Below are 25,561 nucleotides of genomic sequence, written 5' to 3' on the forward strand. Positions count from 1 at the left end.
ATTACTGCTAATTTACATAAATTAGCATATATTTGCATGAAGATGCAATTTTCAGCACCATGTTCTGTGGGAAAAATTAAAGCTATTGACCTGATAGACATTTTCCTAAAGTTTGGTTTCTTTTTATTAACTTTTATTAATTAATTCCTATTGGCATATGGCTTTCATGCATAAATTACTGCTAATTTACATAAATTAGCATATTTTTGCATGAAGATGCAATTTTCAGCACCATGTTCTGTGGAAAAAATAAAGCTATTGACCTAATAGTAACATAGGGAAAGTTTGGTGCTTTTGTAAACTCTGTCCCCAAAACTTCAAATTTCGGCCCCTGACTATAACGAACTACATGTACTGGGGTCGTTTCATAAAGCTGTTTATAAGTTAAGAGTGCCTGGTATTTCCTGTGGTGGGTAATATTCAACATTAACTGTTTTCACGAACAGCTTCATTAAACACCCACCTGGGCCCCGTCTTACAAAGAGTTACGATTGATCCAATCAATCGTAACTCTATGGAAATCCATCAATGTCATAATTTTTTCTGCAGGAAATGTGCAAAATGTCCTTTGTCGAGAAAGGAGAACACCCCGAACTGTCAAGAAATCAATGAGTTTATGGATATACATTCATATCTAGAAAAACAATTTGAGCAAACATGCATTCTACATGTTGACTTAGCTGGCTTTCCATAGTTACGATTGATCAGATCAATCGCAAATCTTTGTAAGACGAAGCCCTGGACTATACTTCTTAATTATAGAGCCTGTTTCTAAAAATATATTTTGAAAAAGAGAAAAGAAATATTAACCAACCGCTTCCACTGCTTTTCTCCCCCCCCCCCTAAAAACCCTCTGCACAGCAGAATCGCCACCGATGGCTCAAAATAAATGCTGTATTTCATATTGCTTATTACTGTCATAGTGATTATTATCATTTAATGTTATCATCATGATCAGATTATAATAATTATGATCATATCATTGTTACCATTATTATGATTATCACGAACCCACAATTACATGCCCCCATGATAATAGCAGGTCCTACTGGGAGAACAGTTTTCAGAACGGAAGTGGCTTCCCTGGGTAAAGATACCTATGTTATTATTGCACTGTTTGTCTGATTTTCCTTCCCCTTTCTTCTTGAGGCCTTCATCAATTTCAAGCTCTAAGCTTAAGATGAAGGTCTCCCACATTTCAAATGTATTATGTTGGTATATGTATGTAATATATATATATATATATATATATATATATATAATTATATATATTATATATTATATATATATATATATATATATATATATAATATATAATATATTTATATATATAATTTTTCTGCTATTTTATTTTTTTACAATTATAAAAAAAGAGAAAATTATCAAGTAAAGATATATTCAAATTAGATTGTAATATGTATATGTTATTAATTAGGTAAGCAAGTAAGGAGTGATATATTGCAATATCTAATAGTGCTCGACTGTGTAGGAGCTGAGTATAAATAATTTATTGGTTGGATTGCTTAACTAAGCTGGTCGTACAGACTGTTTCACCCGAAGGCTCATCAGCTTGTTATGTTATGCTTAGAAAAAATTATTACTCTTGTATATGCTTATTGGAATATGGAAATAAATAAATCAAATTATTATAATTACCCATCATAAACGCACGGATATCAATCTATATTTTCTTGTATGATTTCCCACCCTCTCTCTCTCTCCCTCTCATTTTTAGTGCCGATTTCTCAATCAATCTTGCTATCCTCCCATCTCATCTTAATGTCCTCTTCCCTTCAAGCCTGAAGGGAAGAGTAGATATCAGGCAATCAGTTTCATTAAATGTTTTTAAGTCAAAATCAAGGCAAATTATTTTAAATAGTTATTCATAAAGTTTGTTTATATAAATTTAATTTAGGCATATTAGGCAACCCCCCCCCTTTTTATGTTGTAGTTTAGTGATTTTTTTTTCTTTGTTATTAAAGTCTTTGATTATTATGTTATAGGGTCAGCTAATCACAAGGCTCGTTCCTTTCTTGCTGTCCCTCTCATATTCGATCCAATGTTTATTTCTATTTGTTGTTGTTGTTTTTCTATTTTGTTAATACGATGCTTTGTATATGTTGTGTTTTTGTATGGATTTTTATGAGAAAATAAATTGAAATTGAATTGAAATTGAATAATAGTCACCAATCGATATATTTTATTTCATCAACAGATAGATCTGTTCTCATTTATTTACATCAAATACCACAACAAATAAGACAATAATAAATTTCTAAGAAATTCATTTTACAAGCCATTTCATCCCTAAAATGGATATGTAAGGATTACATAGCAAAGTAAACATGGACACAATTATTTTACATATTTTACAAAATAATATCTTCTGAGAAGCCCATAAAATTTAATTATTATCCAGAAGTGGACCAGTTTACAGATGGTCTCTCTTATTATTCCCTGTCGCGTCATTACTCAGCATAAAATCAAATTTATTTTCCTTTTTTTCTAGATTCAAAGGACAAAACTTTTTATCAATACCAAGAATAGCAAGAAATCAAAGCATGAAATATTCCCATACACCCATGTCAATATTTACTCTAATGATTCATTTAACATTGATAATAGGAGTAATTTTCACTCAATTCATCAAGTCTTTTTATTTCTTGAATGGCAAAGTGGTGCTGAATATGTGGAAACTGGAAATAAATGCAAGAGAATCTGTAAAATTGATAACTTTTTTTCATATCCTATTAGCACCTTGGATACTTGTTATAAGAAAAAGTTTACACTTCCTTCGGGGTGTGCGTGTTAAGAGGGGGTGTCAAATACAAACACTTCACGTTTCATGAGGAACAGAAAGAAAAAAAATCATTATTTCTTTGCATGAAGACTATTTACAAGTAGCTCTGAAAAGAGCTTTTGGGGTCACCCCCTGACTGAGAGGTCAAAGGTCAATGAACTTTCCCTTTGACCCCCCTGCTGAGGGTAGTTCTGAAAAGAACTGTTGGGTTTTCAGACAAAACTAGGCAGTTACTGCCAATAAATTGCTCTGTATGCTGCAAAGAAATATGATTTTTTTTTTCTTTTTACATGTCCGCCATGCTATCAATGCTACACCCCTCTCCCTTCCCACTTGTTGACCCCTAATGGATATAATCTACTCTCATAAATAAATACATACACATCTTATTGCATGTTCACGCAGTGCTACCATACACCGACATTAGCGATTAATTACTTAATTAAAAACAGTAAAAACATGAAGGACATTTGCAGATTTAACAATATGTTGCCCTTTTCTTGCATGTAATTGTGTGGCCTTAACCCCCCCCATCAATCCTAACATCGAGACTTGATGCATGAATTATGCATGACTTGACATGAAATTAAAATCCGTTTAAAAACAAATAATTCTGCTAAACCAGCATGTTTGCATCAACCAGATTGTCACAAATGCAAAATATAATGTCCCAACCAACACTGTAGTTTCTTTTCACAATTTAAGAACAACTTTCCAAAAAGGATAATGATGCAATACCGGTAACCCAAACATCAGCGTATTTGCTTTTAAAACTTAAATACACATTATGAGTTCATTTCTTTAAGTTCAAGGCACAACAGATCAAAAGAAACTTCATATATCTTATCTGTCACATGATGGTGATATAGAAATGATTTATCTTGAAAAAAAAAAGTTTAACGTAGGGAAATGTAAACAATAGCCAGAGAGATGTCAAATCTTGTAAGCTGATTAAACCATAAAGTATCAGTTGCCTATGGAACAAGAACATTCTAAAAATTTGCTATAAATCTCTATACATCATTCTGTCTAAGAAATATACTTCTCACTCTATTAAAAACCCTAATAAGTGGGTACAAAGATGGCATCGATAAAATAAGAGCTAGAAAATCAAGAAAACTACCCCCCCAAAAAAAATAAAAAAGTTCTATAACATAAGAAACTCTCCAATTATGAAGGCTTTATTTTGTGCTTTTAACATCATCAAGTCGTAACATCCACCATGGAATTTATCACACACGAAGAAAGAGTGATGAAAACATCAAATTTATGAATATTTTCTGGCACATTCCATTCCAAAAAGTACTGCTTGCATTGGTTATTCACATAGAATAGTAATGTATGGCATCCAGTATAGAAGCTGATGTATATAAAAACATTGCAATATTACAGCTACACAAAACTACCTTGTGTGTTCCAAGCAAAATATCAAGAAACAGTGGGCAATTCCAGAAAATATGTACGTCGGACCCCATCTTTGTGGGACCTTCATGAATTTTTCGTCTCTGATTTCTTGTTCTTATGACAGTCTGTAATGTTCTCAAAGGACCATGACTTGCTCAGTTTATGAAGTGAAGTAAAACTTGAGAAAAATGGGGATTGGATGTACAATAAGGTTAATTAGTTTACGGAATTGCACCAGTGTTTGGAGTAGAAAAGCAGAAATGAGGATGTTTATCAAATGACAAGAAATTTTTAGAAAATATCAAGCTCTTTTCCTATTAAGGAATAAATAAGACAGTAATGGAAATACACTTCTTAAGAGAGCATTTCTGCTGTTCATAAAATGGAGTCAATTTCATTTCATTGAGTCAAGTTAAAATATCTTAAGGGGATTTTTACTGGAAAATAAATACAGAGGAAAATAGCTATATACATTCAGGGAGCCTCAATTCTTTAAATACGAGGATATGTATAAAAAGTTTAATAAATATAAACACTTCATAAAATTCATTTACTTTACAATTAAATGATTGGAATTGTATGATGAAAATTTGATGGGATTTTTAATTTATATGAATGTAAAATAAACGAATGGTTTTACCTGAGATGTAAAAATAATAAAGTTGTTTGTTGAATGATGATCTATTGAACTATCACATTTAACAATTGGCAGGATTTCACAAGTGTATCATTCCGTCTGAAGCATGACTAAATTGGCAACACATATATTTTGTTGTGTTAGAAAAATCGGCAATATGTTAATTTCAAATATGATATTACTCAGATTTCATGTATTTCTAATTTTAAAAAATACCCATCTTTATAGAAGTGTCTGTGTTGCCAATTTAGAGGAGAAAAGATTTAAGGATTAAACCCTGCCAATAATATATGTTTTTCTTTGTTCATTGATGGGTAAATGAATAAATTCCTGTTGTAGTATCTCAATGAAACAAAATTAAGTATCACCAACAAAGCGGGGAATTATAATTAGCAAATAGAAGCAACCATTAAAACAATATTTCATATTTGAGGGATCAAGATAAAAAATAGGACAGATATGGCAAATCTGAATTTCAGCGATATCTTTAGTAGTCCTTCTCAATGAATAAATTGCAAAATGATGCTTTTCCAATCACTCCTACTATTGCTTTAAAAGGCGGTAATTACTCAAACGCAAGCTTTGGAAAAAAAATAAACGATATCTCGTCCCGTTTTTCAGGAAAAAGACAGGACCACTCCCACGCACGCCCTCACACACTCAACTCAATATAAAAATCATTACGCTCTTCGGGGGAAAGGTAAATTTACAGGGTCACCGACGAAAGAAGTTTATTCCTTATCATAACGTCGTCAAGGCTTCCGTCGTTACTTCTATCGTTGTTGCAATGGTGCTGTTCATCGTGGCGTTGGTTGCGGCCGTCACCATCATATCTGATCCCGTAGGAACGAATAAGATTCCTACAGAGGAGAAAACAGAAGAACAGAAGAATGAAAGAATGATGATCGAATAAAGTTAGAAAATAATAAAAGACCTTGGAAAAACACCTCTTATGCATGTAGTTCAAGAAGTAGGCATGTGTGTGTCGTAACATTAACAAAGGAATGCAAGGGAACTGAGAGAGACAGCTCGAGCTAAAGCCGGAGTTATAATAGTGTGCTTTAGAATGGGTAATAAATGCAAATATGACGCTATATAAATACCAATATTACAATCAAGATTGTCATCATTATCCCTATCAGTCATTTTTCAGAGTGTTGCACACACGGTGATATACCACAAAATTCTTAATCATTACATCATCAACATCATCATCATCACCGTCATTACAACCACCACCACTATCATCATCATCACCATCATCATCATCACTATCTCTTAGACTTACCTGCTATACAAGCAGTCATAAAACAGGCTATAGTTCCCGCGATAAGGGCACGGACGGCCACGGCAGCTAGATCCTTGGCCTTGGAGGGTGCCATGGGAGTCAGTCCACCGAGCTGGATGCCGATGGATCCAATGTTGGCGAAACCACAGAGGGCGTACGTCGCAATGACTTCAGATCGCTCCTGTAATGGGATACGTGTAATTGGGTAAAGTTTAGTCAGAGGGCTTATCCAACGTCCTTCATATTAATTCTCCTCTTACTTTACTTCATGTCCATAAAAACTTCAAATTTCAGAGGCACACTTTAAACCTCTTCTTTTTAATTATCAAAGGGATTTTTTTCAGTTATGGAAGTGAAAGATTTACCTTTAAGAAGTTTTTTTTTAAGATTTGGGTTGGGGGTTCTTTTAAAAACAGCAATTGAGTCGAGTATGACATAGATGATCGGGGCCAGCCATCATGACAATGGAAAGCCAGCAACTCCAGAATCTAGAATGCACTAATAGCGAGTTCAAAGTGTTTTCTAAATGACACATATAAACATATACATGAATTATCCCCTTCAAAAATCAGTGCACTCCTCTTTGTTTGCAAAGGAACGGTGTGTAAATTTTGTTAAGAAAATTATGACATTGATGGCTTTCCATAGATAACAACTGGATCAACCACACAACATCACTTTGTAAGATGAAGCCCAGATATGGAAAGCAACAACAGGGCAAGAAAGCACTAAGTTACCGTAAATATCACTGCTCCCTCATTCCTCATCTTCAGGATTTTGGCAAGTTCATCGTAGGCAACAAACTCGTTGATGAAGGTCTTTAGACCGATCAGCTCGGCGACCCTCTGAGATTCTTCCCAAGGGACGCCCATGATGAAGGCGATGGGTCTGAAGACGTAACCACAGATGAGCTGCAGGAAAGAAGACACAAAAAGATAGAAATCATTTAACTTGCTGTAATGACCCGTCTATAGCGGCCTAGATATGTTGCTCTAAGATATATGTACCTGCAGATGAGCCAAGGGAGAAAAGACAGAAAGCCAAACCATGTCATGAAGACAAGCCAAACCTTGTCATGAAAACAAATGTCTACCTATAGTGGTCATGATCTCGTCTCTCTTGAGAAAGAAATAAATATATGTCCTCGAACCAGTAACACAGATCACCAGTCTCTGTATCTTTTTTCAATGAATAGAGAGTGAGTGACAACTGGGACTGTCCAAATCAAAATCGCTGCAGGTAGCAGAAATGCTACAATGTTCATGCACTTTGTAGCTTGAACAATACATTTTGAGAAGTTTTTGACAAAAATGGTCACAGTAAGGCTCTGAAACAGGTTGAGTCAAGCCAAATAATATGAATCATCAATTTCAAGAATTGTTTGACGGATGAAGAAGCATAGCACTCACCTGGAAAGAGAGTTCAGCAAAGCCAACTCTTCCTCCTAGGTAACCCAGTACTCCATCAAGGAAGGCCAGGAGAGCCAAGAAGGTCACCAGGTTGGCAGCGATGTTCAGGACTAGAGGAACTGCCTGGGAGGCACCCTTCGAGGCAGCCTCGATGATATTCCTCTCCTCTCTGAAGGCAGGAATAGATGGAAAAGAAAAGAAAGATTTGTGGTTAGTTGGTTGAGTGGAAACTATTTAAGTGACTGTTTAGAAAGGTTGCTGACAGATATGAATCTATATTACCACTAGCTTTAATAAGGTACTCTCCAAGAGACCCTGAGTGTTCCATCAACATTTGCTGTCTAACTTTCCTTGATTTTGATTGACTGAGAAGCACCCTTTTCTGACAGTTTCCGTCAGAACTGTCAGATATATCATCTGATAATGCCTTCCATGAAAACTCTCCCAAAGTAATGTTTAATTCATACATTTTTCTTTAAAATTTGTGTTCATGTAGGAGGATCCTTGCTCTACCAAGAACTGAATCGCAAGACAACCTACCCTTTAGGCAGTTTCACATCTTCTTCTGTAACTGTTTTTGACACTTCCGTCTCTGGATACATGAGCTTTGAAACGGCGAGGGCAGCTGGGGCTGACATGACGGAAGCGGAGATCAAATGTGTTGCGCTGATGCCGTTGGCGACAAAAGCACCGAGGACGCTTCCGGCGATGGTTGCGAATCCTCCAGTCATGACGGCATGGATCTCAGAGCGTGTCATTTGTGGGAGGTATGGACGGATTAGTAGAGGAGCCTCAGTCTGGTAAAATAGCAAATATAAATGCAATCAATGATTTGCCTCACGGAGTGTTCTAGCTACAGAGGTCAGCAGTGGTCAGGTCCAACCAGCACAGATTTCTGACCACCATTCATCTAACACTGCTCACGACACCCACTAAAATTTCAAACGAAAAGTGCCCCAAACATAACTACTTCTATTATATTTGCAAACACGCATTCTTACATTTTTATAAATATTTAGTTATTTTCAATAAGTTGTCAATATCTAATAGTTATTACATAATGTTCATTACTTCATTAGCTTCTTGCTTTAAGACAACTCAGCCTGAAAAATATTTGGATTGTTGTGAAATTGCGACCACAATTAAGAATTCTCCAACTAAAACAGACTTCATGCATGCATATATTTTTTATTATACTAACATAGACAATGATCTAAGTTGACCATGATGCATTGTATGAATCAAATCAAATATAAACATGTAGCTTTCACAGAAATTAAAGACAGAATGAACATTTCTATCTGACTCTCACCTGGCCGATGAAGATGTTGCCGGCGGCGTTGAGGGACTCAGAAGCCGACGTCTTCATGGTACGCTGCATGATCCAGGCGATCTTCTTGATAACGACTTGCATGACACCAAGGTAATACAGGATGGAGATGGCACTACTGAAGTAGATCACGATTGGTAGGACCTGTTGGGAAGAAGGTGCATGTGATGATTAGAGCTGTGCTACAGATACTTTTCAGAGACACTTTTGCAGTACTATGCTGAATGCTAGCATTTATACATGGATTACAGTAAGAAAATGTCCATGATAATGTTGATACAATTGTTGGTGGTACCGTTCCTGAATGGAAGCTGTACACAAAATAACTATCAAAAATGCAAATTGGCAACTTTTCATTAAACTTTTGTGATCCATCATAAATTCTTTTAATGTATAAAATGAACAGAAAATTATTGACTGTTGCCAATTTTACAATAGACTTTGTTTTCCCACTATTGCAAGTAAAACACCAAAATCACTATTCAAAAAAACAAATTGACAACTTTCATCAAATTTCATACATTTGACTGATGAGATATCCATATTTCAAGTATTAAAATGAAAAGAAAAAGCGGATGACTGTTGCCAATTTGCTGAGCGAAAGCGAATTAATATTGACTTACCGCAAAGGCAAAGTAATGCTGATAATACAGGTCCCCGAAGAGGAAGACGGAGCCTGCGGTGGAGTACCCGAGGAACGTCTGGACAACGTTGCCCATCCAGTTGAAGATGGTGAAACCGATCTGGGTCCGGAGGATGAAGAGTCCGAGCAGGAATTGGAGGGCCAGACCCCAGATCACCGGACGCCACTTGACCTATAGGGGGGCAGAGGGGAGAGATCATATAAAATTTGTTATTCACAAGATAGTTCATTGGAATTTGATCAAGCAGACCTGAAGAATAAAATCGCAGATACGGGACTGGATAAAACTTTAGAGCCAAAAGAGAAAATTAAGATGGGCGAGTTCATCGTTTGGATGGTTCTTTGGAAACCTACGGACCAAAGAGACATTAGTCTATTTTGGGGCAGCCATGGAGAAGGAAGGGAGCAGGGGACCCTTTTGCCCACGTGTGCAATTCATGCAAGTTTAGAAAATAACAATATGACCTCAGGTTAATGTTTGGACCAATTGTTGCTCCAACTAGGAGATCCAAACCTTAAAAATAGGAGTAGAGTCATTGATCTCTTTCAGACTTTCTTTTAAAGGAATAAGGTATCAAGAGTGTTTAGACCCACTTTCCCCCTAATAAAAGGGAGACCTAAACCCTAAGGATATGAGCAGAGGTGTAAATCTGACGGAATTCTGATGGCATTTCAAGGAACTCACATGTCGAGGATGCTTGGAGCAGATGAACGAGAAGAAGATGAAACAGACGAGGCCGGAGAAGGAGATGAGCTGGTTGGGGTTGTCCCGGGTCAGGAAGTATAGGATCACGGCAAGGCCAGCAATGAGAATCAGGAAGAAAGGCCTGAGATGGAATAAGAAAAATAAATCACAACAAATATTTTTTTAAATAATTAAATTGATCAAAAATTTAAACAGACCGCTCTACTTTGTAGACGTGGCCCAGGTTTTTTAATTTCACACTTTTTTTTTTGTGGGGGGGGGGTTTCTCTAAATCCAATGGCCCAAATTCACAAAGGTGATTTTTATTACCATCGGTACCCTCATACCCATATAATCTAGTCCGTTGACATCAATGCATCGCCGTTAACAGGCCAACTGAGAATTTATAAATAAAGTCTTTGTTCATTTCTTCTTCTATGGGGTTTATTATATCACCATGGACATCTTCTGCTGAAAAAAAAGCATTCCTTTTGAGAAAAAAATTGATGTTTAAAATTTAATCAATGTCAGTTTTTATTGTTATTTGTTCACATGTCCATGAATATGATACTCTGAATTTTAGACTTTACAGACCACCTTGAAAGGTGACACTTTGCTTCATATTTATAAAAGACCTTTTATTAAGTTTGAATAATCAATTGGTTTTTTGATCATTCAAAGTCATTTTACTACAACATTTTCACAAGTCCCCAAAACAAAACGAAGAAAACTTGAGCCTTTGTTTCCTGTACTTACCATTTAAAGTAGCGCCAGTACTTGTTGGAGACAGTTTCAACGGGTTTGACGGCAGCGGCGTATAACTGCTCGCCGAACAAATCGCTGAGCACGTTGTAGAGGAAGAGGACGAACCCGATCCCAGTGATGACGAGAAGCGTGGTGGCGCCATCTACGTCGTAGATGCAGGCGAAGACGAGATAGATGAGCCATAGGATGAGAGCCACGACACCAAACGCGTAGTGGATGTATTTCTTGTGGTTGACGTAGAACTCCTTGACAACATCCAAGATGCCATCCAGGTGCTGTGGTAGACAAAAAATAAATATATATATATAATAATAATAACAACCATAATAATAATGATAGGCATTTATATAGCACCATCTACATGTATCTAGAAATATTCTATTCCAAGGCACGTTATTATTACCCCGCCTTTAGCTGCCTTTCAGCGCTCATGCATTCAAGGAATTAATCCTGCTGGGCACCCATTCACCTCACCTGGGTGGAGAGTGCAGCACAATGTGGATAAATTCCTTTCTGAAGGAAATTATGCCATGGCTGGGATTTGAACCCACGACCCTCTGTTTCAAAGTCAGAAGACTTATCCACTGGTCCACAACGCTCCACATTCTGCTACATTGGATAAGCTTTAACATTGAAGTGAATAGAGATTTTCCAGGGTTTTTTAATTTTTTATTTCCAGGGCTCATTTGACCATTTTGGGGGGAAATTCATCCCGGCCCCTTTGTTATTTTTTTTCCCATTTGCTGGGGTAAAGAGAGGAGGCAGGAAGCAGACTTAGCACCAAGCCGCAAAATCCACGTCTTAAATATTTGAAATGGTTGAGATAGAGTTTTTAAGAAAGATGAGATGAATATGTGACTGCCTATATCTACAAACTACATGTATCATCGGGGATAACAATTTATTAAAATGAAAGAGAACAGAAAGGTCATCTGGGTTACTTGGAGCTTTTTGAAAATGTTTTTACAGTGATCTACAATGTGTTATCTCATATCAAAAATTAGATCTGAGAGTAGGAATTCCTTCCTTTGTGTGAAATGTTGCATCCTTTTAACTAACCACTAATGTGAATCACCAAACCATGACCACCCCCCCCCCCTCAATGTTTGCATGGTTGTGTTGTAAAGCAAGTTTATGATCCATGCAAATAGGGGGTCTTATTGTGTTGATGTGTAAAAAACTGTCTTCATTCTTTCCTTTGGGGGGGGGGGGTATAGTACAATTATACTTTGCTATGAACAGGACAACAAAACCATTTTTACCCATTGTCTACTGGATCCTGTTATTCCCAGGTCTCTGGTATTTATTGTAAAGTGGCAACAAGGTTCCCTTTTTTAGGCAACAAATTAGGCTAAAGAGTTCAAGAAAAATCTTTGAAATATCTCATTGAGATCTTCATATTCCAGTCATCTAAAAAAAAGATTTTTTTTAAATGAAAAATGTAAAAATCAATAACTTTATGAAACAACTTTCTGAGCCCCCCCCCATCCTCTTCTAAGATTACCAGGTGGGTGTTTCATAAAGTTACGCACAACTTTACGCTCGACTGTAACATGATCTTAGGGGGTGAGCTACAAAGGAATAGATTGGCACAAGAAAGGTCACAAGCCGTGCGTAACTTTAAGAACGGCTTAATGAAATGCCCACCAGGGTCAGCATTTATCAAGGCCAGAGTCATATTTCCTAGTTTCTCCCATATTTTCAACAACAAAGCTCAAAATCATATGGCCTGGACAATATGTACCCCCCCACAAAATAAAGGGGGGGGGTTTGAAACCCTGCATGTTACAATAGAACTGTCAATTAATGAATTACCGTCCAGCATTGTCCGGCACTGTCGGCCTTCCCTTCCTCTGGGATGTCGATGGACTGACCGGTGTTGTTGAGGGTGTCGTCGACGTTGAAGCCCGGCTTTCTTGGCGTGCTCGCCGGTAGGTGTTCCTTCAGCTCGATGTCGTTGTATTCATCACTCTGTGGAGACAAGAAGGTGACGAAATAAGAGTTGATCGGTTTGAATAAAAGGCATCTTTATATCTTAAGTTAAGTCCCCAAACAGGCTCAAATAAGAGTGAGCAGATCACACTTACTACAGTACAATGTAGGCCTATATTTTTATTCATTCAGTGATTGATATCACCGACTGGAATTTGAAAAATTACAAAACAGAATCTAAAAATATCATTTTCAATCAGCTCAAAATGACAATGGGATGTGATGCAGATTTGCTTTCAGAGCATGAAATCTTGCTTTGAAAAATGATAACAAAAAACCCCAGGGCCCTTTTTCACAAACAGTTGCCATGAAACCATCTCTTGCTGTAATATCATCTTTCAATGGAAGAGCCAATAAAAAATCAGAATTTGCACTTTTGTGTCATGGTACAGTTGTTGACATTCAAGCTAGACTTGCTATCATAACTTTTTTTATGAAATGGGGCCCAGTTGTTTATCATTACCTTTATGCTGTGGTTAACTTTTGAACTGACATGGTTTTATGCCTGGATGAAATTGTTTAATGTAGCATGGCCAACATGTATGCTCAAAGTATTATGTCAATTGACTACATATCTCACAAAAGGATTCAACAAATACATTCATTAGAAAAAATGGCAAAAGGAGCCAAGAGACAAGTCAACTTCCAAAAGAGCAGACTCCATTACATTCAGATTTTTAAAAATATCAATAACTCAAAATGTATTCACACGTCATTTGATTCCTTTTTGTCACTGTCAACTAGAGCGGAGGATATGAACCTCATCATCCTGCCAAACCTCGAAATTAAGTTTATTGTGAAAAAAATCATTATTCTTTCTTTTTATTTATATCTGCTATCATTGTGGTGAAATACCAGGTTAACCAGACAATAACATAACTGCAATTTGAAAAGAGATAATATCATGTGGAATTCATTTTGGAGAGTGGGGTTTGGCTCGTCATGTTGGGAAATAAGGTATGTCAAGGATCCAGGGGCTTGCAAGAGTGGCAACAAACTTTGGTGTTTTTGAAAATAAAAGTATGAACAGACCACAACTAAAATATGTGTAAAATTTTGTTTAAATTCACAGTGCAAAATGAAATTAGCAATCTGAACAAGAAAAATGTTCAGAAAACAGCTAGAAATTAATGTTCAAACAGTAACACACACAAAAGTGGATTCAGGACAGCATCACAGTCACACTCTTTCTCAAAAAATTAAATTGTCAGATAAACATGGCAGATAATCACATACATGTATCTGACAAGTCCTTTCATGAAACCCTATCAATGATCTAACTAATAGAAAAAAAGGTTCATTATTGAATTTTGTTTGCACATCAATTTATTTTTAAAAAATGGGAATAACACTGCAATAGCAATAAACACAAAAGTCATATAATTTTTCATTATATCATAAACTTTTAAGGAAGAATAAACACTGACCAAGTTTAGGTCTACAATTTCAAGGTTTTGGAATTAATTTCATTTCATTTTCTTTCAATGGTAAACATCTGTGGAGTATTTTATCTGACACTAACCATAGTAACGGTGCCCCTCAGCCAATCAAAATCTAGGAAAGATTGTTGGACAACTAACTTGTCAGACAAAAATATTGATGATACTCTCCCCAAGATTTATATTGCTTTTTATGGATGGTGACCATGTTGGATGAAGTAAATTGAGCATTAACTAAAATCAACTGTATGAACTTGCTTGCTAAAAAACAAAAAAAATTATATAGACCTATTTAGTATAAATAAATTTATTGCTAATTTCATCTCTCTGTATTTTCCTTTATGTTCTCTTCCCTTTACATCTCTATCCTCCCTCATTCTTCACTCTTTCTTTTCTTTAACTCTCACTACCTTTTGTATACAATGTATCTCCATATTTTTATCTCCCTCTCTCCCCTCTTTCTCTTCACCTCTCTCTGTATCTTACATCAACCCCTTTATCTTTCCTTTCCCCTCTCACCTTCCAAGTTTGTTCTATTAAACTCATCTTTTTAAAGCAGCATCCCATATATTTTTATTGGATTCATCAAAACAAACCAAGACACAACCACCACACACCACTTAACAATAATCTTGTCAATCAGAATTATTTTTACATCAACTTAAAGTTAAGTCCACCAAAGTAACACCTGAAGAAAATAAAACAAGTCTTTCCAATCATCTAAACTTCAAAAAAGTCAACAGAGCTGGGGGAATTACAAAAGAATACTTATCAATCGCAACATTAAGTTGCAAAATTACAACTTTCAGTTGCAAAATTACAACTGATAGATCAATCTTTGGAGGAGTTGCAAGAAAATGATAATCAATTACAAATTTCAGTTGCAAAATTAAAACTGACAGATCAATCTGAAGATCAATTTGTACTTCTTGATACAAGATTCAGACTAGCCATCAATTGCAAATTTCAAAATAATTGCAAGACTTATGATCGATTTTGGGATCTTACATTGACTTGCTATCGATTGCAAGTTTCTTGATGAGAATATTGTTTCAACAACTAATCATCATAGATTAGAAGGCCTACCTTTGGTTTCCCATTTGCATTGCCACTGGAGCCAGCTTCTTCATCGGGAGTAAAGGCAACATTATCCGTACTCATCTTGAGTTCAGTTAGTTTAAAAAACTTTCTAAAAAAAAGAAAGGGAGCAAGTATCCAGTCAAGAGTAACGGATAACACGGATTACTTGAAAAATCACAACCGGAAGCAAAGGAACAGAAGTCAGCTGTGAGAAGAACACGCTCAAACGATTTGAACAAACTTTGGGGTTTCTTCTTTTTCTTGAAAAAGGCAGTGATTTCACATCAACTATAGACAGTTGACCCACAAATTTGTACGGTAAGTCGACTGAACTGCTAAAATGGCTGCCTTTTCCACCAAAAGGTGTGGTCGAGATAGACTTTCCGGATATAACTACACTTCACAAACAAGTCAACAGGTGTATCATCAACAGGGCTGTTGTACAGTAGTGTATGAAGAAAAACCCCAGAAGGAACACGATGACACCCCCTCGATCAGGGATGGGCTGCCAGCATTGTACTTTGCTAACTTCTATTGTTCATACCGAGCTGTGATTGGCTAAAGGTCTGTGTGTGTTAGAGAGTTTAAAGGGTTACTCATAAAGAAGGTATAGTTTATGACATTGTGTAGCCTATACCATAGAATTACGCACGCTAACCTGATTCTGCAATACAATGTGCTTTGAAGCCGCAAACAAGAGACAACAATAGGGGCTTCTGAGATGGCTTGGAGTTGATCAGAGAACCAATTCTTTGGAAAGGGATTCTTTTGGACTTCGTGGAGTAGCCCACCAATAGTAATTGTGCTTGATCATCTGACCATGATAATAATACTAATAGAGGTTTATTTTGTGCGTGGGGTCAGAAAGGGGCACACAGGAAAATGTGGTTGCAAGTTTATCAGTAAACAGGTATTACATGTAGGTTTGTACAGTTAACAGGGCTGTAATCTGTAAACTTACATTGGTAAAACTTTTTCTGATAATCAAGTGAAGAAACAATTTTAGGGAAAAAATGATATTTCATTTAAAAAAAAAGACGAATAAGCCTGCTCATTTTATCAATTTCTTTCATTTGAATGGATTTACATACATATTCTTGATTTTTTATTGGCAAAAAAATAGCTTATTTTCACCATGGATCCTACTAGAACATGTTTTCACTTAAAGAAATTTCCCCTGTCCACTTTTAATCAAGTTTAAATCTACAATCTCCCCCCCAAAAAAAGAAGAGACGGAGAAAGAAATGATCAAGATTGTTACTCTTTAGTCTACATATGTACTTTATCAAGTCTGAACGGCCTAAAAAGCATTGAATTTTGTAAGCATCCTTTTTACAACCACTTTCAATAAGAACCAGAATTAATTTATCTGTACAAATAATTTTATACTTCAATGACCCAGTCATTTGCTGACAAGGTCAAACAAAAAGAAAGGAAAACAAATGCAAGGGCATATCATATTTGGAGATGACAAACATTGTCTTTCTTCAATGTCTGGGTGAAGTTTATATTTTTTTTTATTGATTTTGCACTTTGAACACGTTTCTTAAAAGCAGTGTTAAAGTACTGTCTGTGAACGTTGAAGAGTGGATCGTTAAAATATTACTACACACCCTTTTTATGATTTAGCATGATACTGTGCAATAAAAAAAAGTCTGTAAACAAAGATTAGTACCCGGCTATGCAGGCACGTCTCCCCATTCTTATAGAAATATTTTCAGCAAAAAAAGGACAGCAATAATAAGAATACGGGAATAATAGGGAAAACAAATTCTCACAAGAATAAGCCAGTAGAACCAGAATATGAAAGATATTGGAATCAGATTTCTATTTGCATTGATTCTGTCGATAAACAAGTAGAAAAATACCACAAAAAGAAAAAGGGAAAAAGTGAGAAAAACAAAGAATGCTGGAGAGACAACATCTAAAGACCCCCGAAATCGGCATTCCTTAGCACAATGAATGATGAACGTGACTGATATACAGTAGGTCCTATGCATTATAAAAAACCTTTAGAGGCCTCTTTTGGAAAAGTGACCTTTTCCTTAATAAATGTTGTATACAATCGCAATCAAGCATATCCATAGTGTATCCTGTAGGTGTACAAGCTTACATACATGTACTATTTACAGGTGTATTGCATACAGGCAAAAAATAACTATTGTTTATTTTTTTGGGGGGGGAGGGGTTGCTTTTTACAACCAATAAATTGCCAGAATCTGCAACATTGGATGAGGTTCAAATTGCAGTGAATGGGGAAAATTGGGGGCTTTTTTAAATCTTTTATTTTCATTCCAGGGCTCTTTTTTAACATTTTGGTGACTAAATCTCCCTAAGCCCCCCCCCCCCTTTGCAGTTTTTCTTTTTCCATGATTCCTAGTAAAACAATAGAGGTCTAATGGGTGATTTCAAGTTCAGTGTTGACCTTTTGGTGTTTGGTGTTGGGTCAATTTTTACACGATTATAACACCAAAGATAAAATGAGGATGGTCCCAAAAAGTCACTCACTAGTTGTTGAGATGTCAATAATGTGATCTGGATCAGTTTTACAAGCTCTGAATAAGTTTTGGAGTTAGGGGAAGCAACCAAAATTTCAACACTAACACCAACACCAAGGCCAACACCGAACTTGAAATCACCCAATGTATATACTTATAGGGTAAGCTGCAGAAAGGTGCCAATTTGATGCACACTGAAGTTTTAGTCGAGTAGCCACAGTTCTAAAAAAAAAAACTTTTTTAAAATAAGGAAATAACTTTCAAAACTCAATGGATTTAAATTCTTTCCATGAAAATACTTCAAAGCACAACATTTTTCATACGGTACGTGAACGTGACTACATGTACATTAAATGTGAATCTCAGCAGACTATCCCATAATACCTTGACAAATTTGTAGAAAATTTATCGTCAACATTATTTTGTCCCCCCAAAAAAATCATAAGGCCACATCAACATGCATAGACTGCCAAACTACAGATGGCGCTAGACCACAGTAAGAAAGGTCTACATTGTACATGCATTACATACGTCTGCCAAGTAAGATTGCAAATTTGCATCAGAGTTGTAGGAGTAGAGTGTGTATCACTGTATGTCAATCTTTAAAATATCTTGGTCATTGCCCCTCTAAATTCTTATTTGAATTTAAATGGCATTGGTACAGTGTAAGATGAAATTTCCATTTATTTTTGCCATCCATGTCTTCCCTGTTTTTACATGTACTTTGTGGGGAAAAAAATGTGAACATGTCTTGGAGCGAATATAAAGCTTTGTATCTGAATATCTAAAAGGTAATATTATTTTTCATATTTTCACTTGAATTTTTGCACTATCAAAGTCTTTTTACTTTGAAATTTAATAGATCTATATATATTTTTCAAGTTCATCTTTCTGGATATAAATACAAATTTCGTCAGATTGTACTTTTTTTTAGATTACAGATATGAAATATTTTGATTGTGTTGCCAATTAAAAAAAGAACAATGAGATAAGTGAATTAATTTAGGTTAAATTCTTGCCAAAAATAAATCAAAAAGACTGTAATCAGAACAGCACAAACTAGCCTTCACAATCACAACTAAAATGAACCAAACAACACTTAACAATTTTTTTTCCTGTTCTTCGGCAATTGCTAGAAATTCTACCTCATAAGACAAAGACTGTCATGCATACACACGCCTATCAAAGTGCTTGTTGTTAGAATAACTTACAAGTTCTAAAGACTGCCAGCGGAAACATTAAACAAAAGGTTCGTGTAAAAAAGACACACAAGTATGATAAAACAGAATAGAAACACAAGCATGAAATCACTTCCTTGGACTATAATGTTTTAAACTCTAGAGGGAACTAGACTGGTTTGTGAAAAGTCTAGATTGTACACAATGGACACGTGTGTACATGTAGTTTGCTGTGTGGTACGTACATGTACACTGTACATGTTCAACACATGTCTCTTGGTGTACATATTGTACACACTATGGGTACATCGTACATGTACACATGTACATGGTGTTGTTTTTTCTTATAACAAACGTGAAGTCGTCACTTTCAATATCTTTTTCTCCAGATGTTAGAAATTGTTCAATAGCCATGACCCTTAAATACTGCCTATTGAGTTTGTTTTTGTTGCTTTTGCTCCCTGTTTTTCTTTAATCTAATGATAATATTAATAATCTAACATCAATAATTAAAAAAGGATTACAATTCAAACTTTTTTTTCCACATAACTTTTTAAACATATATTAAACCAGTGCAAAATGCATGAAAATCAAACAACTTGTTACAGCCCCTCCCCTAAACCATACGTGTATTGTTAAATCGAAAATAATGTATAAGTCAGGACAGGGTTCCCAGCTTTTCCCAGGAAAACAAAAATTCCCTGATTTTTCCCTGATGAAATTTAAAAATTCCATGAAAACAATCAAAACCCATTCCCACTTTTGCTTGTTTTCTAAGTTGTTGCAGTGAATTTCATGTATTTTCAGTATAAAAACTGTACTGAAGAGGCTATAGTAAAGTCAAAACCACCATAACCAGTCATTCAATGGTGGATGTTGTTTTGATATAACAAATTATAAGTCTGACTGACGACTGTGTTTTCGACTTTTGGGCCGATGAACATTCCCTGATTTGAGGGATTTTTTCCTGATGTGAGGTATTTTTTAAAAATTAAATTCCCTGACTGGAAAAAAGTAAAATAATTTTCCCTGATTTCCATGAAGGGCTGGAAACCCTGATGCGCTTGATAATACCGTATAGAAATACATGTATGCATTCACACAATTCGAATTTAGCAAGATCACAACTTTTGCTTCTCTGATGGAATTTAACCAAACATACATGTGCAGTGAATGCTTACGTTTTTTTCCTTTTCCTCCTTAAATATAAAAAATTAACACCAATCTACTGTTGCCTTTCCCATACATAATTTCCAATGATTGGATTCAAAGTGTTTCTAACTTAAATGAAAAAAAAAAATGGTATAAAAACTGTACTGCAGTCAAAGTAAGAGGCTACACTAAAAACCACCATAACCAGTCATTCAATTGTGGTTGTTGTTCTGATATGACAAAATATAACAGTCTGACTACTTTTCTTTTTCTCTATCAAAATTTGTACATGTACACTTCATTTTCTGAGCAGAAAAACAACAAAATATGACTTTTCCCAGAATTTCCAGGCCACACTAACAACATATTTTTTAATGCAATAAAATAAATATAAGTACCATTTTGGTTGAAAATACTTTAAAAATTTGAGATAATTTCTTGAACCTTTTTATTCAAGGACTTTTCAGGCCTAAAAAAAATCCAGGATTTTCAAGGACCCATGAGAATCAAATCTAGTACATATACGTGTGTAAAGAAAACTTGCAGTCTTTGGTCTGTAAAATAGCATTAAAAACATTCAATTACATTATTAAACCAGGAAAAGGTTACACCATAGTAACTTGGGTCGGTTATGCCCCGAGGCCTACAATCATTAAGGATCAGCTCATCTGTCAATTGTGAAAGACAACCAATTTACCCCCCCCCCCCCAAAAAAAAAAAAATAGAAAAATAAATAAATTAATTAATGAATAAATAAATCATTAGTTGAAAAAAAAACTATCCTCATCCTTATCATCTAATCTCTTACAAATTCCAGTTGCTAAGAAATCATGTGGGGAGCGGGCCTTTGCTCATGTAGGACCTAGCCTGTGGAATACATGTGTATGTACATATTGGTGAGTGAGCCAACGCAGTTCAGCGGAACAACCAAAATACAGAGACTGAAGCTTTTGGTCTACCTGAAATCATACTGTATAAAATTAAGTGTTTTTTGATAGAAATTGTTTTATTGTTCAGACATGTATTATAAATGTAAATAGTTTTTGTTGGTCTGCTCTGAAGCGCCTTGAGCATCTAATCAAGATGGAAAGTGACTATATAAATCTCATGTATTATCATTATTATAAAAAAAAAATAAAAAATATATAAAATGATCAAACATCCTGTGAAAAAATATATTGTGTTTCCGTAAAATTTCCATGGGTTCTAGCAGAGAACTGGGGTCAATAACTTTGGGATTTTGATTTGAACTTTAAGACCATTTCTAGCCATCTCAGCTTGCTTATGTTGTACCATTGATAATTTACATTGAAGGGGAAAGAGATTAAAATTTACTAGCATGTATCCGGTGTATTGTTGATGTTTTTCCAGCAATGGGCCTGCTGTATTTCATGACCATGCTTGCTAACTGCGGTTTTTAAACCAATTGTCAGATTTATTAGATTTATTGTAATTTTCCTCTGGATCACGTTGTGAATAAAAAAGAAATAATGTATTTTAATCATTACATACACTATATGTGAGGATATTCATTGTCGTGCATGTAGGTACTGGTCACATTTCCATTACCTTTTTTTTCAAAATAAAAATCAAGGAAACTAAAAAAGAGGGGGCTACCAAAGAGAAGGTGGGGCACGGGTAATTGCAGCGCAGGAGAAAGTGACACTTCTGCAGTGATTCTAATTTTAGGATTTTTCCTTTTTGCTAAATTGTATTTTGCTGCTCATGAAATTATAATAAAAAAGGGGTAACTTTGTAATTATGCAAAATCATAACAATTAAAAAAATTTTTACAAGGAATCATCTCATCTGGGGGGCGTTTTATGAAAGGACTTGTCGGACGTTTTATCCGGCAAGATACCATAGGAACAATGCCTCTCAGCAAATAAAAATCATGGAAAGATGTCAGATCTGACAACTTGTCGGATGAAAATATTGATGAAACGCTCCCAAGATGGGCCTAAATGATTCAGAATTTATAGTGATTATGACTGAAAACAAAAGTACCCGAAATAAATCAGTCTGGACTCCGAAGTCCATGTCTTTTTTTGTAATTTGTATTTTTTTTTAATTGGGCAGATCATGAGATTTAGATTGGGGTTGCTACATGTAGATAGGGACAAAAAACATACAGACATACTTGGTAGTGAACCCCACCAGAATATGAACATTTTTTTAAATGTTCATGTTCTACCATGTTTTAGATCAAGTCAGGTGATAAAGTAGTACATTTATTAAACGAGTGCGTGAAGGGGGTTACTAACTTTTGAGTAGATCAATAACTGTACTATAGGCTATAGCTAATAGTACATCAAAGACAAAAAGTCATTTTTTTTTCTTATTGCAAAAATATTGGAAGTCATCTGGAAAAGGTGGATATTAATAAGTTGCCTAAGATTTGCAACTAAAAAAGGCTCCAACCGGTGTGTTGGCTCAGTTGGTAGAGCGTCGGGGGAGGTTGGGGGTTCAAACCCCTGCCGCGTCAGACCAAAGTCCAATAGATGTTAAAAGAAGGAGTTGCTTCCCTAGTTGTTTGGCGTTTAACGGTTAAAGGGATAGAGCCTCATTGATCTGGCGCTGCACAGCGGCTGCTGGGCCCAGGATCAATTGGGCAAAGCATATTTTCGGAGTATTTCATTTCATGTATATTTCGAACAATATTGTTGGATTTTTTTTAGATAAGAAATTTCATCTAGATATACCTGGTGAAGATTTTGGATATAGGCCTGCCTCCTCCTAATGGCAGTGAGTAAATTTGGATAATTTGCTTCGGTAGTCGGTACTATATAAATAATGAAGAGAGAAAACGCTGAAAGTTCTCCAGATTACATATTTTTTATTTTATTAAAATTCCAAGTTGTTTCCTTTTAGATTGATTTGTTTCTTAACTTTCTTAATTTAGTGTCATGACAAAAGTCAAAACTGATTGATGCTGTAGAATGTAGATAAGGCCTAGATGATAGATCTACCTGTTAAAATATTGAAAGATAAATTTAAAAACAAATCTAGTATTTGTCAGATCTACATGTAAATCTAACTTTTAGAATAACTTTGTCATGTTTGTTAGAGGGTTAGCCAAAATAAAGACAAGTTAGCATTTTCTAGATATGAAAATTACATCTATCTAAAATTAAATCAATGAATGAAAAAAAATAATTCAACAAACATAATATATGCTCGAAAGACGCTAGATTTGAACATGGAGCTGGTAATATAATCTACATTGACCAACTACAGCCCGCCAGCTGAACGGGTAAACACTCCCCCTGGATATGGCTGGCTTTGTTTTGGGTCGCAGCCTATTTTGGCGCTGGATCGCAATTCACCGTTCAAATGTTGGCGCGCTGATCGCTCCAATCAAGCTGCGTTGCCAATCGATCGCCCACCGCACAGATCAAAATTCAGTGGTAAATAAGGGCTGATTTGTACACTTCCTTAAAAATTTGAGTAGTCTCAAAATAAAATACTTACAAAATGATATATCGAATAGGTCAAAATTTATTTAAGACTCTCTAGAAATTATTTATTTTCTGTTTAAAACCATATCAGTAAATTGGCAACGATTTACGTAAAACCAAAAAAGGAAATCGCATCCACCATGCGTGTGATGCGGAATGAATGGATGAGTAAAAGTGAAAATGAATGTAAAATACTTTTCAAATCGATTAGGTTACTATGATTATTAATACTTACCATGATCCACATATTGTGAACCTAAACACATAATTAGTAACAGGACATGTAATTCACTGAGATACAACAAAATATGAAAAATAAGGCGACTCCGTTTCGCGCCACATGGCCGTTGTCGAAAAAAAAGGACACAGACACGAGACGATGCTTACCAAAGTCCTTATTACTGGCTTTCTTTCACGTTCTTTTCCTAAAATATATCCTGATGAATCCAAATGTGAATTTGAAAAGTCTAAACACACGGAAAATTTCCCTGAATCGGGGCTATCTGCAAGTTTATGATCCATATTGCACTCAAATCTTTCCTCGATCATTGTCGCGGGTGTGTTCGCTCTCGCTGCTATGCATGTACTACCGGTATCTTTGGCGCGATGCCGAAAACCGGCGAATTTTGTGTGTACACAAAAAATACACAGCGAGCCAACGCATTGGATACGAGGCGATACGTGGGCACGCGACCGTATACTACGTCGTGTACATTTTTGTGAATGAAGTCACTGGGAACTCATGAATATGCAGTTTATCTCGCCTGACTCCTATATTTTTTAGGGATCGCTATATTGAAGCATTATTAAATAATGAATGTAGATTATATAAATAACCTTTTTTTAGATTCACCAGGTATTTTCTATATAATTCTTCACATTTTTTGTCGTTTGACTCTTGCTAATCATTTTAAAACTTGTAATCCAGCTTGAATATCGCTATATGAGTACGCTCACTAAATAGTACACCCCAAATGAAGTAGACGCGTCCAATATTGAGACTCCACAGTACAGACGTCATTGCTTAGTCCTTACATACAAACCTCTTTTATATTATACAAATATTATGTATTACTTATAAAAAGAATCTTGATGTACCCATATAACTTTGAAGTAAAATATAGTTAAAAGTTATAAAAATTATATAAAATAAGAAAGAATAATACGATTCAATGTATTGTTTGAAATATAAATGTCGAGAGCAAAATTACGTTCTTTACCAAGACTAGCAGACATCGATGACCTTTTGAGAAAAGTGCGTCTGATCTGCAATGTTCAAACGATGTATTTTTAGGCGGGATGGGATGTAAACACAACGTAGTAAACGAACCCATTCTTTGTTTTTGAACGCGCCTAAATTAGACGTTTGTTTACATTTTGAACGGAGGTTGGAAGGTAATCTCAAAACTGGGAATTTTTAATACATGTATGAATTTCGAAAAAGACATGGTGGTAAAACTATGAGGCTGCCTTCAGTAAATAGTATTTTGATATCATTGTTATCAATGCTCTATGTACCAAACATGTAACTAATAACCATTTTTTATAATTCAAGTTGGAATAGAATAATATGAGATCATATGGTTAGCACTAAGCAATTAGACACCATTCTCATTATTTCCATGGAGATTTCTCAAACAAAATGTCTGATAAAATAGGCGAATACCATACAATCTCTTACAAGTTACAGAAATTTAGAAAAGCTACAAAATTTAGTTCTACTGAAGTTGAATAGGGGCCTATATGCAAAATGTCCTTTCTACTGCTGATGCTTTTATACTACTAGTAGTACTATTACTACTA

The 25,561-nt window shown here is 35.4% G+C and overlaps 1 protein-coding gene across 2 annotated transcripts; it reads right to left on the reverse strand.

The window, feature by feature from the left end:
* Nucleotides 1–3,991: 3,991 nt before the first annotated feature.
* Nucleotides 3,992–24,451, reverse strand: LOC121406120 (solute carrier family 28 member 3-like). 2 transcript variants are annotated; one of them, XM_041597140.1, is made up of 11 exons: nucleotides 24,146–24,451; nucleotides 12,777–12,932; nucleotides 10,953–11,236; nucleotides 10,197–10,338; nucleotides 9,492–9,683; nucleotides 8,851–9,012; nucleotides 8,079–8,335; nucleotides 7,539–7,707; nucleotides 6,867–7,040; nucleotides 6,130–6,310; nucleotides 3,992–5,701 (listed from the first exon to the last, which is right to left on the reverse strand). In XM_041597140.1, the coding sequence occupies exons 1-11, from the start codon at nucleotides 24,305–24,307 to the stop codon at nucleotides 5,583–5,585; spliced, it is 1,998 nt and encodes a 665-aa protein (XP_041453074.1). In that variant the 5' UTR covers nucleotides 24,308–24,451; the 3' UTR covers nucleotides 3,992–5,582. The 2 variants fall into 2 exon arrangements, with proteins under 2 accessions (XP_041453074.1, XP_041453075.1); XM_041597141.1 differs by lacking the exon at nucleotides 24,146–24,451 and adding an exon at nucleotides 15,479–15,917.
* Between the last annotated feature and the right edge of the window lie 1,110 nt (nucleotides 24,452–25,561).

The sequence above is a fragment of the Lytechinus variegatus genome, chromosome 19, assembly GCF_018143015.1.
Source record: "Lytechinus variegatus isolate NC3 chromosome 19, Lvar_3.0, whole genome shotgun sequence".
Taxonomy (NCBI): domain Eukaryota; kingdom Metazoa; phylum Echinodermata; class Echinoidea; order Temnopleuroida; family Toxopneustidae; genus Lytechinus; species Lytechinus variegatus.